Source organism: Argentina silus, assembly GCF_951799395.1.
Source record: "Argentina silus genome assembly, chromosome: 12".
NCBI lineage: Eukaryota > Metazoa > Chordata > Actinopteri > Argentiniformes > Argentinidae > Argentina > Argentina silus.
Window position 1 is genome coordinate 10,961,002 of NC_139666.1, and position 22,063 is coordinate 10,983,064.

Here is a 22,063-nt window from a genome sequence, read left to right on the forward strand (position 1 = left end):
AGTCGTTTTCAATCTTCCATTTGTTAACCGATAGTGCGCGATGCTGTAGTATTATCCAGCGAAAATAGTGGTCTTTTCGCTTATTTAGCGTTCGATCTCAAGCTTTACCATGGCTGAAATGGAGGATGAAGAGTCAACACTGGTAAGTTGACATGTAAATACTCTGTCCACAATATCTCAATCAAAAACAACAATGCACCTTTGTAGAAACGACTACAGTGTTGGTAATAGTTTGCTACAGTATGTCACTCTGGTGAACAATCAGCAGTTTGCAGTGACGTTATTGACGTACATAAAACGTGAAGCGGAGCACCTTTTCGTTTCGTAGCATTTTAAGTGCAACATATTCAATCAGTAACTGTTCAGGTGAAACTCCTATAGCTGTCCAGTCAGTGCAGATGCAATGGCTTGTTTTGGTGCATAATACAGAATGTGCTCTTCAATATCATAACAAGAATTAGCTACAGGAGCTTCATGTAGCTTCATTATGCTTTAAACTGATAATATCTCCTCAACCATTATGGAGCTCTTGACCATGCCTTAGCTCTAACTTTTGGTGTTGTATTTTTATTCCCAGGCCTTGATCAACTACTATTGCCATGAAAAGTATTACAATCATGTAATAAGTGCTGCAGCTCTGGCTCAAAGGAAATTTAGCAATGATCCGATCTTCAGTTTTTTCCATGCCTATGGCACTCTGATGCAAGGTAAAAGAGGACTCTCTAGACAGGTGAAATAGGCTCATACAATGAGTGTGCATTATCTGTCTCTATAGACTGTCTTATTTGTCAATGTAGATCAAATTCAGGAAGCCATCCAGGAGTTGGAGCTGATCAGAGACAGACGAGATGTGTCTCTCTGCACATTGATGGCTCTAGTTTATGCTGAGAAGAAAAAGTCAAACCCAGGTACAGTCGCATCTGTATGTACCCATATCATATCCCTTCTGGTTTTCTATGCAGGCGTTGTCATATCTTCTACATATAATATAATTTGTGTCTGTCTACTGTATGTCTGTGTCAGATCGAGATGTCGTTCAGGAACTGGATGCCAAGGTGAAAGACGATCGCAAAAGTTCATCTCCCAAGGGCCTCTACTATGCTGGGATGTTTCTTTGGCTTTTGGGTCGCAATGATAAAGCAAGGGAATACATCGAGAGAATGATCAAAATCTCCAATGGTTCCAGAGAGGTGAGTAAAACAACTACAAATCACAGTTAGCCCTTTTGCCAAGTTTCCTTTTTGTGCAGCCTTTTATAATGTTTGGATTAACGTCTGTTGTTCAGGGGATTATCCTGAAAGGCTGGATAGATCTGACATCTAGTAAGGATGCATTTGCCAAGAAGGCTGGGAAATACTTTGATGAGGGACTGAAAGAGAGAGCAGATCTTTTCGCTCTGATGGGAAAGGTAAGCAAGACACACAACCTCTGTGTTGTCATGAATGGTATTCCGTCACTCTAACAATAGTAAGAGATATTGGAGTCTGAGTCATTGTTGATGTCTCTGTCACTTCTCATATTTCTCATGGTGCTTCGGTATTGTGTCTGAGTGGTAATCCCCCACGTGAAGGCTTGAATGTGTCCCACAACTTCACTCTGATGGCTGAATCAGAGATTTTCTTTATACTGATAGAGGCTTTGGCTGAATCTATTATTGACTTACACAAGATAGGTCTCTGTTTGTGCCATGTGAAATATTTTCTGTTGAGATTTTTTTAATGTTATTGCTGTATGTCGTTGCACCTGTTCTGTTTCTGTGAAGTGTCTGATAACCCATTGCTCTTGTTTTGCAATGGATGTCAATAAAGATTCTTACTCTCACTGAATCTGTGATGTATTGTTTGTTTCAGGCGCAGTACTACGAGTTTCGCCAGAATTACTCTGGAGCTTTGGAGACAGTCAACCAAGTCATTGTTAGTTTTCCTAGCTTCCTCCCTGCCTTCATCAAGAAGATGAAGCTGCTTCTGAGCCTTCAGGACTGGGAGCAGACAGTAGATGCAGCACAGAGGTGAAGCAGTAATTTCAACTGAACTGCTTCTTTTTTTTCTAGTTTTGCAGAGTAGTTAATGTTACTGCTTAAATCCAATTGTTTTTAAAAGGGTTGTTTCGATACGAAAATACGTTCATTGCTGGATTTGGTCAATCAATGGCAGCCGTAAAAGGAAAGACACAGAGTGGGGTCTGTATTCAAGTGCAAATGAAAATCGAGCGTGATGCCTGGAACCAGAGCACACTGACTAAAACCATTGTTCCTGCCTGCTCTCCCCTCTGGATTGTAGCCAGCACCAGGGAACATAAAAGCCTTTGAGCCGAAGCGCTAGAGCCACACACGTTTCCCAGGATGCACAGCTCAAGGTTCTATGAACAAGAGGAAGGAGAATCACTCAGGTGGAGCCAGTCTCCTTTGAGCCAAGGCCAGAGGCCCTGTTGTAGCCCTACTAGTACTTTGTGAAAAGGGATGGACACATGTAGTGCACAGTCCTGATCTTTCCTTCCTTCTATTGTCTGGTTCATTGTTAAGTGGGTGTTCTTTCTTAGATTGTATTTTCTGCTTTGCCTCCACATTGTGAAAGATTTAAGCCATCATGGGATTCAAATGTATACAATACAGAGATAACATCAGATTTATGTGGGCATGAAACAAACTGTACTTGGTAAAATGGAAATGTGTCTAAGATGTGTTTTAGAGAAGGTATTGTGTACAGTACTTCATGATGTTGTCTATGTCATTTCAGGCTCTTACAGAGGGATAAAAACAACCTAGAAGCCCTTAGAATGCTAGCTCTTCACTCCTTATGCAGAGACGGTGACATCACTGAGGTAATGTCCAAACAGTACCAGTAAATCAGCCAACCAGATAGCACCTCCACCTGTTGCTGCACAAATTGGTGGGTATTAGATAATATTGTCAATGGTGTGTACTGGGAAGAGTGTGATTGAAAATATTATCTTTTTTCCCCCAAAAAAATGTTGGCAGTCAGTGAAGCAGCTCTCAAACCTTGTCAGCAATTTGGACTCTAAGGAACCTCACAACCCTGAGCTGTTCTACAGGATGTCCTTGGCTTTCACTCGGGTGGTAAGATCAATAGTCCAAGTTTTACATGGAAGTTACTGGGATAAATGATGTCTGAAGATAAAAGTCCATCAATTTTGTAACATTTTACCATTATACAAACCCAAGCGCAATGTTTCTGAGGCAAAATGGAATTTAATTTTTTAATCCTTTACTAGTGTGGGAGAAATGAGAAAGTCATCCAGCAGACCCACATCATGGTGGACAGAGCCTTCTCTCAGTCGTCTGGGGACTCTGACCTGGCCACAGAGCTGGGCTACCAGCTGGTCCTGCAGGGAAAAATCAAGGAGGCTATGAAGTGGTACAAAACTGCCATGACTCTGGACGAAACTAGTGTCTCAGCTTTGACAGGTGAGGCAGGATACATTAATTTTAACTACAATTTCAAATGTATTCAGTTTTATTGTGTGCATGTCATACTATCTGTACAACATGTTTTTTGAAAAGTGGCTTTGATTATAATAATAATGCATTTATGTTTCATAGAGTTTTTCAAGGTACTCAAAGACACTACATTCCATGGAGAGAAAAGAATAGATTGATAAATAAAAAGTAAACAAAAGCACAATCAGTAAAAACACAATACAAATAGTTAAAAATAAAAAGCAAGTTTAAAAAGATGGGTTTTGAGGGATCGTTTGAAGGAGGAGAGCATGCTGGATTCTTTGATATGGTTTGGGAGAGTGTTCCAAAGAGTGGGGGCTGTCAATTGTGGAAATCTCATTTTCAACATTTTAACCGCATTACAGGTATCATTAGGTGTCAGCTCATTGAAGGACACCTAGAGGATGCAGAGCAACAGCTGGAGTTCCTCACTGAGATCCAGCAGTCGATCGGAAAATCAGGGGTAAGAAAGATGTTGCTCTGTTTTATCCAGTTTGAGGGCTTTCTCAAAGTATTGGGAAAGTATTTCCCATTTGCTTTTTGTTTACGTTACCATGGTTCCTTTTGAAACATTGGGCTTACTTGTGTTTGTAAGCTCTTAGCAGCAGTGACGTCCGTTCGGCAAAGTAACAGCTGGTCCTGAGTATTATGGACTCAGCTCTCCTGTAGTCTCACCACTGTGTGATGGTATCTTAGCTGCCCTTCTGAGCTGAATTCTGATTTGTAATCCTTATAACACCCTTGGGTAACTCTCTCTGTCTCACCACAGTGTGATGGTATCTTAGCTGCCCTTCTGAGCTGAATTCTGAGGTATTGTCCTTATAACACCCTTGGGTAACTCTCGCCCCCCCCCCCCTGTCTTTCTCTGTCAGGAGCTGCTGTACCTGCGTGCAGTGCTGGCTGTGAAGAAGCGCAGGCCCCAGGATGAGGTGACCCACCTGCTGAACGACGCGGTGGACACCCACTTCTCCACGCTGCAGGGTCTGCCTCTGGGGGTGGAGTACTTTGAGAAGCTCAACCCTGACTTCCTGATGGAGATCATCAAGGAGTACCTAGCTCTCTGTCCCGCCAAGGTCAATGTCTGGGGGAGATGTCTGATCACTGATTCCATTACAATATCATAACACCATACATCAATTCATAGGGATCATGTTGTGATTATTCACACCAATCTTTTTCAAATTCAAAAACAGTAAGACGACATAACTAGCTAACTTGTAGCCACTTGTAGCCACTGACATTGCATTCAGTCATAGTTTATTCTACTCAAATTTTAAACCAGTTGGACTACATTGATATGTACAGTTTGTAGATAATCTTTGACCTCCTGTCCTCCTCAATGTCTCAGCTTCCAGCCCAGGGCCAGCCTCCTGCCCCTCAGCTCCAGCACTGTGCCTCTGTACTGGACACTGTGGTGAAGATAGTACCCGGACTCCTACAAAGCGTCTTCCTATTGGCCAAAGTCAGGTTCCAGTCAGGTGAGTCGTAACTGAATTGCCTATTGGAGAAAGCTGCAGTTCCCTTGCCATTTTGGACAACTTTACTGTCAGCATTCATGGGTTTGATGGCAACGATGATGTCCTTTAGGTGACATTGAGGCGGCTCATAGCAGCCTCCAACATTGCCTGGATCAGTGTCCTTCCCATGCTGAGGCTCACCTGCTCATGGCCCAGATCCACCTCTTACAGGGCAACTTTAAACTCTCCTCCCAGTCTCTGGAGCTCTGTCTCAGCCACAACTTTGAGGTAAGAACAGCATCCTAAAAATTTTTATATCTGGCCAAAACATCCAACTCTGGCCAAAACATCTCTATCTACACACACACACACTCTGAAATGATCATCCCCTGTCTCCTGTCAGGTGCGAGAGCACCCTCTATATCACTTGATCAAGGCCCAGGCCCAGAAGAAGATGGGGGAGCTTCAGGAGGCCATCCAGACCCTGCAGATGGCCATGAGCCTGCCGGGGGTCCGCAGGGCTGGGGCCTCTGCCAAGTCCAAGAGCAAGAAGGTGGAGTTTAGCTCTGCTGACTGTGTGTCCGTCTTCCTGGAGCTGGCTGAGGCCCTCTGGCTCAACGGAGAACAGGTAAGAGGACTCTGAGAGAATCTGCTCAGAAATAGTGAGTGTATTCATCCTCATTTGTGTTATGCTACCCATGCTGGGAAATATTATTATTTATTTTTAAATATTATTATTATTATTTTAGTCATAAAATGCAGACAAGGTCCTTTGCAATGACAACATTCTAAAAAAAAAAAAAATCATGTTCATGTTTCTGCTGTCTTTTGCCCCAGTCATGTTAACCCAGTGTGGAGTAACTTCTGACTCATGAATGGGTTTGATGTTTTTAGCATGAAGCAGCTAAAGTGATGCAGGATGCCATCAACGAGTTCTCTGGCACTCCTGAAGAGCTACGTGTTACCATTGCTAACGCTGACCTGGCTCTGTTGCGTGGTGACACTGAACTAGCACTGAGCATGCTCAGAAACATCACCCCTGAGCAGCCCTACTACATCCAAGCCAAGGAGAAAATGGCCGACATCTATCTCAACCACAGGAAGGAGAAGCGCCTATACGCTAGTTGTTACAGGTGAGGAGGGATGAAGTCTTTCCGGATTAAAGTCTTGGTAAACTTGTCTGAATATGTTCTGAAACAAATTGTGTTGTTAGTGTAGTAGCAGTTGATCACATGATCTGAAAATGCATTTATAGTGTAGGCCTACATTATATGACCTTTATGCACACAACAATGTTTCATAGTGAGTGACATATTATTAATTCCCAATTGCAGCCACTTCTCTTGCTTAATGCACTAACCCCCGCTTGCTCTGCCAGCCCACCCAGCCATACTGTGGCAGCAGTCTAGACTGTAGCCATGTTCACAGCCAATCAAATGTGAATTTCTACTGTAGGCTACCCACTCAAGCAGCAAGGCTGTAATGTACAAAGCTGCTTCCAGTGTTCCAGAAATGTGCTCCTTCCCTGATCTCTGGTACTCTACTTGTGTTGACAGGCATTACCACACAGAGACACCGCTGTTAAGTAATTAGGTTTGAATTAACCTCAGAGCAGCACAAACCTGCAGACACATGTCTATACTTTATAATGTATCTGTGTAATGTCTAACATGATATCTGTGTCTTTTCCTCAGAGAATTGGTGGAGAAGCTGCCCAGCCCCCATACATATCTCCTCCTAGGGGATGCTTATGTAAATATCCAAGAGGTAGGTATTTGTATTTCTATATTTCTATTTGTTATCACCCAAATCAAGATGAGTCTTGGCTTGCAGAGCTGTTGCTTCACAGGAAGTGGTGAATATAAGTTTGTTTTCTTCAGTCATGTAAATATTTAGAAAAGATAGTAAAACATCTATTATCTGTCTGTGTGTTGTCCTCAGATGATGTTACACAGGAATGTTGAATCGTCACAATTTGTGGTGTATACTGTCTGTAGCTGAACATAGAATATGTTTACTCACAGCCAGAGAAGGCCATTGAGGTCTATGAGCAGGCTCTGAAGAAAAATCCCAAAGATGGTGCTTTAGCCAGCAAGATTGGCAAAGCTCTCGTCAAGACTCACAATTACGTCAAGGTTTGTATGCAATCCCAAGAAAACAAAAACTTGCAAATCCACTGTACAGTATTTAAAATAGGTGGTCTTACTCCTGTTACTACTTACTACTCTCAGGCGATAAATTACTATGAAGCTGCCCTGAAGACTGAGCAACAGAGCTTCCTCCGTTACGACCTTGCTGAGCTGCTAATGAAGATGAGACAGTATGAGAGGTGTGAGATGGTTCTACATGATGCTCTCGCTCATGACCCAGGTATGGCTTGTTTGAATTACCCAGGATTCAGAGTGCCTACCCTAGTCTAGACTGTACCTGACTGCTCCTGTTGAATGAACAGAATGTACCGTATGTATGTTGTTTAAATTGCGTTATTGTCTTGTTTTTGTTTTGTCTAGTGAATGAGCTGCCGGCGTTAACAGATGACTGCCGTTACCTGGTCTTGTTAGCTAAGATCCAAGGCAAGGTTGACAAAAATGATGAAGCTTTACTTTCCTTACAAAGAGTGAGTACTCTGATGACTCTGATAGCTGAGTGATTAGGCATAGCGGTAACTAGGACCATATACACTCACGAAACATTTTATTAGGAACACTATACTAATACTGGGTAGAGCCTCCCTTTGCTCTCAAAACAGCCTCAATATTTCATGGCATTGATTCCACAAGATGTTCGAAACATTCCTTTGAGATTCTGGTCCATGATGACATGATTGCATCACGCAATTCATGCAGATTTTTCAGGTGCACTTTCAAGCTGTGAATCTCCTGTTCTACCACATCCCAAAGGTGTTCTTTTGGATTCTGATCCGGTGACTGAGAAGGCCACTGAAGAACACTGAACTCATTGTCATGTTCATGAAACCAGTTTGAGACGACTTTTGCTTTGTGACATGGTGTATTACCATGCTGGAAGTAGCCATTAGAAGATGGGTAAATTGTGGCCATGAAGGGATGCACATGGTCAGCAACAATACTCAAATAGGCTGTGGCATTGAAGTGATGATTGACTGGTATTCACGGACCCAAAGTGTGCCAAGAACACATTCCCCACACTATTACACCACCTCCACTATGAGAAGGTGTACAGGTGTTCCTAATCAATTGTTCCGTGAGTGTATACTGACCATATATACTGAAAAATGAATGCACTCACTTCAATGTAAGTTGCTTTGGATAAAAGAGTCAGCTAAATAGCATATATTATTTATTATTATTATTATTATTATTATATTAACTGAAATGTATAATAAATTACATTTCAAGCTGTGTGACTAATGCCCAACATTACCATTGCATGTGTAGATGACCCCTTTGTAATGCTGTCCTTAGGCGAGAGATGTGCAGGCCAAGGTTCTCAAGCGGGTCCAGTTGGAGCAGCCGGACGCCGTCCCCATGCAGAAGCAGCTCGCTGCCGAGATCTGTGCCGAGATCGCTAAACACTACACGAGTCAGAGGGGCTACGAGAGAGCAGTCAAGTTCTACAAAGAAGCTCTTGTCTATTGTGAGAGTGATAGCAAGGTCGGTGCAGCTGAATCAAACGGTCACTGTGCTCCCTGCAGCTGTACTTGTGAAGCCTAAGCATCCCTACTCTCCCCCTTCTGTGAGGTTGCATCCCTGTTTTTGTACACACCTATTTAGGCTTATTACGGGTGTTTTGACTTATTTATAAAATATCTGCAATTAAACAAACATGTTTATTTGTGAATGTGGACTGTATGTTTAATGAAAACAATGCTCATTGGTTTATGCTTTTGTAATTGTGATTAGGAGCTACCTGCCCAGGAAAAACTCTAGGTCTACTGTAGCCAAACCATTAAATCTCCTTGCGCTATTTGTGATAGTTGCAAGTAATAAAGCTAACAAAGCAAAAAATAATTTGATATTTGATTTGAGCTTTCCTTGTTGTTGTGACTACTGTAGGTGATGTTGGAGTTGGCACGGCTGTACCTGACTTTAGATGATGTGGATTCCTGCCAGCAGCAATGCAGTGTCCTTCTCAAGAGTGACCAGGTCAATGAAGACGCCACTCTGGTTAGTTCTGTTTATAGGATATTTTATCTAAGTCTTTCAGTAAGTCTGTAAGGGAAAATATGAGTTACTTACCGTAAGTGTTTCCCCCCTAGATGATGGCTGACCTGATGTTCAGGAAGCAGGACTATGAGCAGGCCGTTTTCCACTTTCAACAACTACTGGAGCGCAAACCAGGTGTGACAGAGTTCTGAGGGCTTGAATACACAACCTCATACCCCCTCTGAAATAATGGAGATTTGCTAGCTTGAAAGGGAAACTTAAGAACTTAATGTAAATATCTACTGCTGATTTGACCCATTCTGGAGGGGAAGTAATGTCTTTCCCATCTGTTCTCCCTAGACAACTACCCAACACTGTCACGTCTAATAGACCTGTTGAGGAGAGCTGGGAAGCTAGAGGAAGTTCCCAGGTTTCTCGACATGGCTGAAAAAGACTCCTCCAGGGCCAAGTTTGATGCTGGGTTTAACTACTGCAAAGGACTTTACCTGTGGTCAGTTCACTCATCTCAGTTCGATCTATTCAGAAGGATTACAAGGCAGTCTGGCAAAGACAAGCTTAAAGAGTTGTATGTTTGCTGCCCAGGTACACAGGTGAACCAAATGATGGGCTGCGCCACTTCAATAAGGCCCGGAAGGACAACGACTGGGGTCAGAATGCTGTGTACAACATGATTGAGATCTGCCTAAACCCAGACAATGACACTATGGGAGGAGAAGTGTTTGAGAACCTAGATGGTGACATGGGGTGAGTTGGGTGACATGAACAGCAGCAGTCAGCTCTGTCCTTGAACTGTCTAGAACATGGGGATTTTCACTGAAGTATATTACGTTGATGTACTGTACAGTATATTCAATGATATGAAATGAGACAGAACTCTTTATCCTCTATCCTCCTCACTTGTGTTCAGGAACTCCACTGAGAAGCAGGAGTCAGAGCAGCTGGCAGTGAGGACAGCAGAGAAGCTCCTGAAGGAGTTAAAGCCCCAGACAGCCAGCGGCCAAGTGCAACTACGCATCCTAGAGAACTACTGCTTTCTGGCCACCAAGCAGAAAGCCAACGTGGAGAAAGCTCTGAATGTTTTCACAGAGATTGCAAACAATGAGGTAAGTCAACTCCAGATGGTGTACATGAATGGCCTCACGCCCTTAGTGCAAATTTACCCTCACGATGATGGCATGCATTATCTCAGGCTCTGTTTGCTTTTCAGTTTAGTTATGTTGTCTTAAGATTTATTTTAACTGTATTTGTAAGGAGTAACTTAAAATGTACTCACTGTACATTTTAGAGCATTTTTTTGCTGATTCATGGCATTGTATTTTCCCTAACCCTTTTGTACTACAACACCTAACCAGGGTTCTCTGTTCTCATTTAGAAAGACCATGTGCCTGCACTGCTAGCCATGGCCACGGCCTACATGATTCTCAAACAAACGCCCCGAGCCAGGAACCAGCTCAAACGTATTGCTAAAATGAACTGGAGCATCGTTGACGCTGACGAATTTGAGAAGAGCTGGCTGCTCCTGGCAGACATCTACATCCAGTCAGGGAAATATGACATGGCCGGCGAGCTCCTGAAGAGATGCCTCCGTCATAATAAGGTCAATATTGGAAGGATTGTCACATTAAATTAATGGCATTACTGTATCTCACTGTATTGCAAAGAAGGATAGGGTCCAAACTTGTATTATCAAACTTTTCTGTTCTATTTATGGATAGTGTTTCATGTTGAGTGTTTCTTGCTAATGTTCCCATTGTTGATAACATGCCATGCATTGTAGGTGAAATATCCCATTATGAGATTTTGACAGTCATTATGTTGTGTTTACAGTCCTGTTGTAAAGCTTATGAGTATATGGGCTATATCATGGAGAAGGAACAGGCGTTCCGGGATGCAGCACTCAACTATGAAATGGCCTGGAAATATGGCAATCAAACTAACCCAACTATAGGTATGTGGTAGGACATTTTACATAGGCTGTTAATTGTGTTTTATTTGTTTCAGCACACATTGATTTAAGTATGTATTTGTCCCAGGGTACAAGCTTGCATTCAACTACCTGAAAGCAAAGAGGCATGTTGATGCCATCGATGTGTGTCACAAGGTAAGAACATTTCCTGTAAACAGGTTTACGATATTATTTGTTTACATTTTGTTATTGGATAACACAGTATATATACAGTACAGTAACTAACTGTTCATGGCATGTCATCTGCAGGTTTTGGATGCTCATCCAAATTATCCAAGGATGAGGAAGGACATCTTGGACAAAGCACGGGCAGCTTTAAGATCTTAGCAGAAATACTTTAAAGAGTGTCTGTGTGAGTGTGTGTATCATTGTTGGCCCTTATTTGATGTATTATGTCAAGACATGTATTATGTTTTCTTATGACAGTGTTTTCATTATTAAGGATTTGGATGGAAGTGATGCAGAATATTTTTCTCAAACTGTATTTTGTAATACTCTTTGTAATCACTGTGCTGTAATTAAGTAAAACATGTATTATTATTGATATAATTGTTATTTTTACAATACAAATACATGGATTCAGGTTGAATCCACCACTCGATAAACAAAGAGATATTGCTATGTAGCTGGTACTAATGATTACTTTGAATTTAATCTCTAGTCTTTAATCGTAAATGGGGTTTTTTATCAATTGACACTTGTCTTTATCAACAAGTAGTCAACATTATACTATATCATAGACAGGATTTGTATAATTAAGAATTGATATGACCACCTAATGTCGTCTTGTAATTGAAGTTTATTATTAACTATGCTGTTCAAATTTAACCTTTTTAATTAAAGGAAATACCACTCTGGGAGTTGCCAACTAGAGAGCACCCTCCCATAGGGAGATTGATCCATCAATTAACTTTCAGAGTTTACTTTGCTACAGTATTTGCAGAGTTAAAAGTCTTGAAGAATGTGAAGTACTATAGCTCAACTAGTATCATCTAGTAACATTGGAAAAAGACACACTCTCTCTCTCTCTCTCTCTCTACAATAATGAAATGCAATAAGCGTTGACTCTCTTTTTATATCTAAATAATGTAGATCTGGAATCCATTTTCCAACAATTGCTGCATTGTTTGATTATGGGCTCTAGAGATTGGCTACTCTGTCATTCATTATTAAGATGCCTATTTCAAATGTAAGAAAAAGCAGTGAGCATTCCTGCATTTTTCACATAAAAGTAACCTGCTCAACTGAGTTGAGCTGCTGTGTTGGCGAGGTATTAACGAAGAGGGGGAGAACAGTCACGGTGAATTGTGTCACTACAAGACTTCTGGGCACCCGAGTATTCCTTCTCCGAATGGCTACCGTGTCCACGTCTTTTCTTTACCCCCTCAAGCACCGAACACTTTATGAATACCATCTGCCAGGGGTGGCTTGGCAAACGGGAATATGGTGGGGTATGTTTCAGAGGATCCCATATGCACGGTGAGTGGCAGATTTTCATTCATTCCATCTCTCATTCAAGAGATAAAAACTCAAGGATGGACGTTGATTATTGTGCGCACTAAATGTAGAGCGTTTATAGAATTCCAAACTTTTTTGCGTGCGGGTTGTGTTCTGAGCAAAGTAACTTCACTGAAACAAGATGCGCTGTATGGGTCTTTGGTTGAGTATCAGTTTGTCAATTTAGATTAATTATAGGCTACGCATAAGATTTCTTATTGATGTCAGACATAAACCAGTGTGTATCCGTGTGTAGGCTACAATCTAACAGAAACTATGTTCGATGTTGGAATTTAATGTAAGTGTTTATTCTCACGAGTTCTCCTTAGTCCCTATAGGAGATGCCCCGTCCCCTAAGGGCGACCTCTCGTTATTCTTCTAGGTAGCCTGATTGGATGCGGTGCCTATGAGAGAGGTATAGGATACGTTCCTCCGCTATTTGTAACCCAGCAACAGTCTCAATGAATGGCTGGCTAAGCAAATCCTATTATTTTAAGAATTGACACCACTATCGGATCAGACGTATCCCGCTGAGTGGACTATTTCCAATATTGCCCAGACAAAGTGGCTCTGCAAGCGACCAGAGAGGTATTAGCCCCAAATTGCTGACAGTATTGCGACTCTTTTAGTTTAATGCAAAACGTGTTGGTTAATTCAAACGTATAGCCTATGGAAATCATAAGTGAGTTTTGCTATGACACAAATAGACCGTATGTGTCAAATGACTTACTTATAAGGTGCAATGTTCTCCAGTTTTTTTTCTTTTTTGTAATTACGCCTATGCTGTTATGGAATACATGGTGCAGGTTTATGGATATCCACTAATGTTCCAGTCAGATGGCTTCGACACGAGGAGATACGCTCTACGCACGCGTGCCAACAGGTCTCCACCCTCTACCTGAAAGGAGCGCACCTGGATCCAACGAGACGGAAGTAGTTTGCAGAGATTGAATAGCGCAACTCAAATTGATTGTGCTGACTGTAATAGTTTTGGTAAACCGCCCTGGAATACAGCATTTCGAAACGGAATTCTTTGTGGCGATGATGGATTCAATTTGATGTTTTTTAATCTCCATTTTGGAGTGCATTTCCAGTCCTTATTATGTAACGTCCCAGGTAGGTCCATATCATTTTCCAGAATTGAATGTAAAATTAAAGTGTTTAGGCTACTTACAGATGTGTGTTGTCCTGCTTATTTGTAGATTATGTCAATTCTTTAATTATCAACCATTTTGTCACCACAATGCCAAATCTTGTTACTTTCCTGCGTTCACGTGTGGAATGTCACAGTTCAGTGTGAAGTGTGGTGACATGGCATGTAACTATTACGTTTTGTCTGTTTTCAGTTTGGAGACATACTTTTGTGATTCTGCTCACTGCATATTTGATAGTTATCAACTGTCATTTCTTTGTAATGTTATTGGTGATGTGGCTTAACTGTATGACTGTGTTACTATTAGGTGACATTTTGTCAGAAAGGAATACCCCAACCTGCTCCAGAAGAATGACTAGCTTTCGCAGATTTCTACGGAGGCGATTACACCCATTGAAACTGGTGATAGTGGCCCTTATTTTTGTCACATTTCTGTTCCTCATACAACGTGAGGTGGTGAGCCAAAGTCCACAAGAGGAGCCCTGGCTGAAAGAAATAGCAGTTAAACGAGATGCAGTGCTGGGTATGGTGATGGGGGCTGTCAATAACCTCAGGGACGTCATGCCAAAGATGCAGATCAAAGCCCCGGTGAGGCAGCAGGAGACCGGAGGTGAACTGTCCTGTTTACCAGGGTACTACACTGCTGCCGAGCTCAGGCCGGCATTGGAGAGGCCACCTCAGGACCCCAACGCACCCGGAGCCTCTGGGAAGCCCTTCCACACAGACAAGCTGAGCCCTACTGAACAGAAGGAGAAGGAGAGGGGAGATGAGAAACACTGCTTTAACCTCTACGCCAGTGACCGCATCTCTCTCAGCCGCGACTTGGGCCCTGACACCAGACCACCAGAGTATGTCATCCTTATATTAAACTATCAGTCTATTGCTCTTTTCATTGTGGGCATAGTATCTTAATCATTGGTTGGAAACAACATGGCCATGTAGAAATTGTAGAAGAGTAATGTGACTACAGTAAATCTTTATGGTGGCCCAAAGTATCATGAATTTAAATCACCACAGGTCATCTTTTATAACATGAATGAATTAGATGACAAAGTATGAATATGTAAAGATGAGCTTCTCCTAGCTAGCACCATCTGGTGGTGTTCAGTATAGCTGTGTCTGCAGAAGTAATCAATTTCCATATATACCTCAAAGTCACATACTGAAAGACCGCAGAAGGAAGGAGATATAACAACATTATAGAATTGGTCTCCAACAGACAGGAGTGCTCAACCCAAACAAGTCTTTGATATTTGCTTTGAATTATTGAGGAAAATTTCACTCCAACCACAGGGAGAGTTTTTCTGTCTGAAACATTCAGCATGTCTGCCCAGTTAATGTGGCCAGTTCAAGAGAAAGTCGAGTTTTGTTTGGCTAATTAAACAAGTCTGTCCATGTTCCGACTATTTTAACAGGGTAATTTACATAGTTTAGGCCCCTGTCTGGTGCGGTGGGCATTTCAAAGCTGTCACACATCCAGTGTCACAACTGAAATGGACACCCCTCAGGGGAAAATACCTCAGAGGTTTTTAACCACAGTCCATTGTGCTTCTAAGGAACCATAAAAGACACCAGATATTTGTGCTCTTTTTGCAGATGTATCGAACAAACATTCAAGCGATGTCCCCCCTTGCCGACCACCAGTGTGATCATTGTATTCCACAATGAAGGGTGGAGCACTCTGCTGAGGACGGTGTACAGCGTCCTTCACACCTCCCCCGCCATCTTCCTGAAGGAGATCATCCTGGTGGACGATGCCAGCGTGGAAGGTAAAAAGGCCTTTCGGCAGGCAGGACCACCCTGTTTTCACTTGGATTTGATTTCAGGCGGCCTGCTGGGCGGCCTTTGGTGTGCCATGAAATGTGCAGTCTGGAGGCCCGTCTCTCGGCTCGTGAAGAGGGTTACGGCAGGAAGCAGAGCTGCTAGTGAATACTTTCCTAAGAGGAGCTCTAGCCGGGCTCGTGTGGAGAAATGAGTCAGAGTTTGCTCTTGTAAACAGGCCCCAGGCTGAGAGAAACAAAAATGAAGGAGCAGGGAATTCAGCCCAACTGACATTCTAAACTCAGTCATTTGTTGGGAATAGCCCGCTATTAAGGGGTCTGCAAAAAAAAAAAAAAAAAAAACACAATTCCCTTCCTGTCCCTAGCCTAGGAACTGGTCAGGCATACTTGGCATGGAGCCATTCTGGGGATGAAAGCCAGGCACCTCTTTCTTTCTCTCCCTCTGTTGAAGTGTAAGCTTCCACATTAAGGGGCCTGAATGAGGTACAGGCCACTCCACCAGATTGGCTGCAGTATCACTATACAGACATGAGTTCAAGAAAAATCTTCACCTGATTCATTTTGTGAATCTCTCTCTGAATTTCGGTGTCATTTCCCCCCAGATACCTTGAAGGAGGAGCTGGATGACTATCTGAAGAGGCTGCACATCGTGCGTGTGGTTCGCCAGAGGGAGAGGAAGGGCCTGATCACTGCTCGGCTGCTGGGGGCCTCAGTGGCCACCGGCGACACCCTCACCTTCCTAGATGCTCACTGTAAGTAAACACCCACACTCTCACTGACGTCAATGTCACTGAGTCATTCATTCATTCAACAAACCTGTTGTGTGAAATAGTTCAAATTAGACACACCTGTGTACACATCTATGCTGAATATACATCAGTGCAGTGCATACTGTTGTTTTGGGGCTTGCCAGGACTGCTAAAAATGTCACTGGTTTTGCGATGTTGCATATATTTTGGTATGGCTGCTTGTGCATGGCCCAGGAATTATTCATCTCATAATAGACATAATTTTTGTGCACTAAAGCTTATTATTATTATTATTATTATTATTATTATTATTATCATTATGTATACTGTAGGCTACTATGATCTTAATCGACCCAATATAATAATGTAATTTCACATTTTAAAGGATATGTACTGTAAAGGATATGTACAGTACATATAATGGTTGTTATGTGTCACCTGTTGTGAATGATCTTCATGCCCAACAGGTGAATGCTTCAATGGCTGGCTGGAACCCTTACTAGCCAGGATAGCAGAAAACTATACCGCAGTAGTGAGTCCTGACATCACCACCATCGACCTCAACACCTTTGAGTTCATGAAGCCCTCGCCGTATGGACAGAACCACAACCGTGGTAACTTTGACTGGGGCCTGTCCTTTGGCTGGGAGAGTCTACCTGACCATGAGAAACAAAGGAGGAAAGATGAGACTTATCCTATCAAGTGAGTATAACTGTATGGAAGCCTGATTTTTTTTGCCATAGATTCACCTCTTTATTTGTTAAGAGCTGTGCAAAATCTATTTCTATATTCCTAGGTATGTGATAGACAATTCACTATTTTGAAAAAAGCATATATCTGGATTCTCTATTCAATGTGTTTTTCTTCATAGGACACCAACCTTTGCTGGTGGGCTCTTTTCCATCTCAAAAGAGTACTTCTATCATATAGGCAGCTATGATGAAGAAATGGAAATTTGGGGTGGAGAAAATATCGAAATGTCTTTCAGAGTAAGAGATCATTCACCAGCCATTCTTTTATAATACCATTACATTATAGTATATTGGTGCCTCCAGGGATGGCATTATGATGCCATTAGTGCTATTGACTAAATGTGATTCACTCTTTCTTTGTATCTGCAGCATAGTTCTAGGTGTAGTCGTGACAGTGTTTTCTAACAGTGTGGGAGGTGTTATTTCTGCCTGGCAGGTGTGGCAGTGTGGGGGCCAGTTGGAGATTATCCCTTGCTCCATTGTGGGCCATGTCTTCCGCACCAAGAGCCCCCACACCTTCCCTAAGGGCACCCAGGTGATTGCACGCAACCAGGTGCGCCTGGCTGAGGTCTGGATGGACGACTACAAGGAGATCTTCTACAGGCGCAACCAGCAAGCCTTGCAGATGGCCAAAGACGTACGTGGTGCTTTCTGATAGTGATGTGCCTGTTAGCTAATATTTCTTGGAATGGGACGGAGCCATAAAAGCAATATCCCTCCCTATCCAGAAATCCATCCATCCCATAGCTGTTATAACAGTAGCAGTTTGCTCTGGAATGTTTTCCCTCAGCTATATCACACATGGCCGTACAAATGTTCCCATTTTGACTGCAGACCACTTGTTATCCCCCCTCGTAGGACAAGTTTGGGCAACCACACGCTGGGTCTTCTGTGGGTTATGTATAGTCTGGATACAGTCTGAACACGCGTCGTATGGGCAAACACATTCTGTAGGGAGACATATATTTTGAATTTAATTTTTTAGAATATATTTTGAGATCCCAGCACATAAGTACCTCATTATGTGAAACAAGTTGAAATGGGTAGTATCCCTTTGTACCCCAGGGGAAGTAGGAGTGATAAATGACATGAGGTCAGAGAGTAGTGCTTCCCAACACGGGCTCTCATCTACGTGCCGTAAACATTCCCCCTGAGGCCATACCTCAAAGAGAGCTAGATCAACAGACCTCTCCTGCTGGGTTCAAACAGCCCCCAAAGCTTAAACAGCTTCAAGGTCTCATCCATAGTAGTTATCATCAGCCTACACTGGTGTTAACAGCATCTGTGCCATTAGTTCAAAAATGCTCTCATTATTGAAGTCCTTGGAAGTGCTGTCAGTTTCTAGAAATATGCAGTAGACGCTAACTTAAAACATTGGTTAATGTAGGTTCTATTCATGTTTTTCAGCTTGGTTGTCTTTTGGTATGATGTACGAAATGTCCTTTCATTGTGAGGGGCTGAATGGAAACACGCCATACATGGTGCTGTCTTCAGCCCATCACCCATCAACCACGCAGCTCCAGAGTCTACCACGGCCTACAGGAAGTGGTAATGGAGGCTTTCCCTCCCCAGTTCAAAGCCTGGCCAGAGTGAGTGAGTAATGAGGAACGTTCCTTCCTTAATGGCTGCCTGGAATTATTTCCACAGAGGGTCTTCGGAGACGTCTCCAGGCGTGTGGACCTTAGGGAGAGGCTGCAGTGCAAGAGCTTCTCCTGGTATTTGAAGAACGTGTATCCAGAGGTCTTCATGCCCGATCTCAACCCACTTCACTTTGGCTCGGTAAGCCCACAGTACCTTCTCCTCTTCCTCTTCCCCCACCCTCCCTTTCCTGACCACAGAGTACTGTGTCTGACCACTGTGGGTTTCCACTTAGCCCTCTCCAGAGGGCCCAGAGGAGTGCTTCAGAGGTACCGAAGGCACGAGTTAGGCAGGGGGGCTTGTTTAAACAGCTTGAGGGTTACTGAAATCCCCTTTTTACTGTATTTCCATTCCCTCCCTGCAGGTGAAGAATGTAGGTAAGGCCTCGTGTCTGGATGCTGGGGAGAACAACGAGGGAGGGAAACAGCTGATCATGTACCCCTGCCACGGCCTCGGAGGAAACCAGGTCAGAGGGAGCTAAGGGACGGTCCGACTTCCAATAAACAACACTAACTACCTAGTCTATTAGTTTTATAGAACACTCCCTTTGTCTATCAGTTTCTAACACTCATACTTTATCTGTCAGTTTATAAGTCTAGATGATATAAATTTTTCTTTTTGATCCATCAGTATTTTGAGTACTCCACACATCATGAGATCCGGCACAACATTCAGAAGGAGCTGTGCTTACATGGGGCAGACAGGACTGTGAAGCTGGAAGATTGCCAGTATAAAGGCAGGAACACGTTCGTAGGAACGGAACAGAAGTGGGAGCTAAAGGAGGTGAGAGTCTTAAAGGTTTACTAAATCCTTACATTTTTTTTTATCTGTTATGCTCATTCAAGATTTATATTTCAAATCCTGGGACTAGATTTGGGGGATGTAAAAACTCACTACTGTGCTACTTCAAAATTGGCTTTTCACACATACATGCTTCCTGTTGTGAAGACGATAGCAGTTTGTGTATCAGTGTGTAAACACAGACAAAGCATAAGCATTACTACCACCGAACTGTTTGAATTCCAGACTTAGTCGTCATCATACAATTGGATGGCAGTTATTTTATGCTGTGTAGAAATTAATGACTTGTTTGTGTGTCTCTTCTTGCCTCTGTGTAGAACCAGTTATTCTACATCCCAGGGTGGAACTTGTGTCTTAGTGCCCGTCATGAGCACCCCTCCCTGGTGACCTGCAACCCCTCAGACAGATACCAGCTCTGGCTGTTCACCAGCTCTGGCTGAGGACAACCTGTTCATGGGTGTACTAGGAACATTAACAAAAAAGCAATTGGCATACATTTTTAAATTTATCAGATTGAATTTTAATTTATTTTTATACATAGAAGAACTGCTGCTGGAAAGTTTGTATTTTTCAAGGAAAATATGCAACCTCCGGAAGGAAGCATTTGAGCTTGTACTGAAGACTTTTAAGTTTGATATCTCTTGCTTTTTTTTTTACCATGATTTGGGTTGAGAAATTATGTTCTTCTGTCATTCAAGCCAACACCTTGTCTGTAGGTTTGATAGAGATGGCCTTACCAGGGACTGTGAATTGCCTTTGGATGGAAATATGAAGAGGGATGTTCTTTTGAAGGATGCCACTATTGTGTCCTGTCTCTTTGATTATTTCCCCTTTGAGTTTGTGCTCCTTAGGGAAAATCAACGCAACATTTTATTTAATATGAAAGGCGTGCTCTTTATTGCCCACACTGAATAATTTATAAATGTTTATGTGAAAACCAACAACAAGATGGACAAGTAATGCAATAGGGCATGTTCTGCTTGCACAAACAGAAAACAACGTTTTGCACCAAAGACTCATTAAGGGATTATTATTTTCTATTGAAATTCATGTTTATGATATAGGTTATTCAATATGTACCACTACTGCCTCTTTTTATCATGCCAAGTAATTTTATAAGATCAGGAGGGTATTGAAAATACATTATTTTCTATTATTTCTTATGCTCCCCTCATACATCTGGTTCTCCTGAGCAGTAGATAGGCCTACAGAATGATAACCCATTGACCATATAGTGCCTTTGATTTTATTATCTACCTTATGAACAACTAATGTCGGGGAGAAGGGATGGTATTCTGCAGCAATGGTATTTGAAAGTAGCTATTGTGATCATCCTAGATCAGTCATGTTCCTACATGTTCCTGATTTTGTATCCTACAATTTATTTTAGATTTCCTTTTACATAAATGACTGTATTTTCTTCTTTTGACCTAGGGTAAACCGATTTGATGTGAGGGTTTTTTATTGCTATGATTGAGTTGGGCATATCTTAACAGAAAGGGTTATTTTGGGGTTTTCATTGTTTCTCCAATGGTAGGTTATATACAGTAGTTGTATGCTTTTAACATGCTTAGTTTAGTCTATATTTGACAACACATTTTTATTTGTTATCTTGTGATACAAATGACATTTCTTTCGCCTTTATGTATCATGTTACAATGGTGTCTGTAGAAAGGGAAAAATGTATACTTGGTTTACAACACATGATTTAGAGTATGAGTGTTGATTATGAGTGTACATTTGTATATTACATTCAAGTAGTGTTTTATGGTGTTTTAGTCAAGTATCAACAAATCCCATGATCACATATGAACTTCAGTGTTTTGATGCAAGAATGCAGGCCAGTTCATGCCATGGGGGCGGAGTATTGACTGACAATGGGATATTGTAAAACATTGAATATGTCTGTGCCAGAGATATGGATAACTCTACAGTATGGTAGTGATCTATCTGTCCACACATGACATTCTAATGCAAAGAGAGTGTGCCTTTAATGCCTGGATACTTGAGCTTTTCCGTTTCAGTCCAATACATTCTGTATCAAAAAAATCATCCATCAGTTGGTGCAGACTATCCCTTCACAATTCTCACTCTTTTTGGAACAGGAGGGGGCGCTATGCACAAAGGAATCATACATCATCATGCATCGTCGTCATCTGTAATACTCCAGTTTTCTGGGCCATCACGCCTGGACTGTAACATTTCTCTAAATACTGTTGTACATTTTTATTACAATAACTAAAAGTTGAAGAGGTGTTGCACATGGTTTCATTTCATTTTATTTCAAAGTCATGTATTGTTAAAAAGCAAAAAAAAACAAAAAACAGAAAGAAACAGAAGTTTGGCTTTATCTTACAATCAGAAACCAAAACACATATTGAAACATTAAGCTATACCATTTTGTGCAAAAAGTATTCTGTTTCTCAGAATCAAAGATCATCAATCAACTAAAATAAACCAGGCACATGGAGCTGTACAATTCACAACCATCATGAAACATATGACAATTTTAAGACAGAAAAGTTTTTTTTTTTTAAATTCAATACAGACTGTTTCAATAAACCACAATAAATACACATTTCAATATATCATTCATAATAAATACAGAAAATCATAAACACAGCAGAATTACTTAACTGGATGCAATGTCACTGTATCTCGCCTTCT

At 41.9% G+C, this 22,063-nt stretch overlaps 2 protein-coding genes across 2 annotated transcripts; both read left to right on the forward strand.

Moving 5' to 3' along the window:
- Positions 1–11,704, forward strand: ttc21b (tetratricopeptide repeat domain 21B). The gene is made up of 29 exons (XM_083681348.1): positions 1–142; positions 578–707; positions 798–908; positions 1,024–1,190; positions 1,286–1,408; positions 1,851–2,008; positions 2,736–2,820; positions 2,978–3,076; positions 3,232–3,424; positions 3,823–3,920; positions 4,330–4,530; positions 4,806–4,935; positions 5,045–5,202; positions 5,318–5,542; positions 5,809–6,047; positions 6,609–6,681; positions 6,939–7,049; positions 7,146–7,284; positions 7,425–7,531; positions 8,358–8,546; positions 8,949–9,059; positions 9,152–9,233; positions 9,399–9,549; positions 9,642–9,803; positions 9,967–10,162; positions 10,432–10,656; positions 10,887–11,007; positions 11,093–11,160; positions 11,275–11,704. The coding sequence occupies exons 1-29, from the start codon at positions 110–112 to the stop codon at positions 11,350–11,352; spliced, it is 3,963 nt and encodes a 1,320-aa protein (XP_083537474.1). The 5' UTR covers positions 1–109; the 3' UTR covers positions 11,353–11,704.
- A 1,766-nt stretch (positions 11,705–13,470) lies between these two features.
- Positions 13,471–21,657, forward strand: galnt3 (UDP-N-acetyl-alpha-D-galactosamine:polypeptide N-acetylgalactosaminyltransferase 3 (GalNAc-T3)). Its single transcript, XM_083682362.1, has 11 exons — positions 13,471–13,638; positions 13,983–14,523; positions 15,272–15,444; positions 16,059–16,208; positions 16,673–16,907; positions 17,077–17,194; positions 17,394–17,594; positions 18,605–18,736; positions 18,960–19,061; positions 19,226–19,378; positions 19,714–21,657. The coding sequence occupies exons 1-11, from the start codon at positions 13,581–13,583 to the stop codon at positions 19,834–19,836; spliced, it is 1,986 nt and encodes a 661-aa protein (XP_083538488.1). The 5' UTR covers positions 13,471–13,580; the 3' UTR covers positions 19,837–21,657.
- The last annotated feature ends 406 nt before the right edge of the window (positions 21,658–22,063 follow it).

Bases quoted from the DNA above. Each gene is read 5' to 3' on its own strand.
- galnt3 (XM_083682362.1), top strand. From the start codon at position 13,581: ATGTTTTTTAATCTCCATTTTGGAGTGCATTTCCAGTCCTTATTATGT. The intron at 14,524-15,271 runs GTATGTCATCCT...CTCTTTTTGCAG, and splicing joins CCTGACACCAGACCACCAGA to ATGTATCGAACAAACATTCA. The intron at 16,209-16,672 runs GTAAGTAAACAC...CATGCCCAACAG, and splicing joins CACCTTCCTAGATGCTCACT to GTGAATGCTTCAATGGCTGG.
- ttc21b (XM_083681348.1), top strand. From the start codon at position 110: ATGGCTGAAATGGAGGATGAAGAGTCAACACTG. The intron at 2,821-2,977 runs GTAATGTCCAAA...AAATGTTGGCAG, and splicing joins GAGACGGTGACATCACTGAG to TCAGTGAAGCAGCTCTCAAA. The intron at 3,077-3,231 runs GTAAGATCAATA...ATCCTTTACTAG, and splicing joins CCTTGGCTTTCACTCGGGTG to TGTGGGAGAAATGAGAAAGT.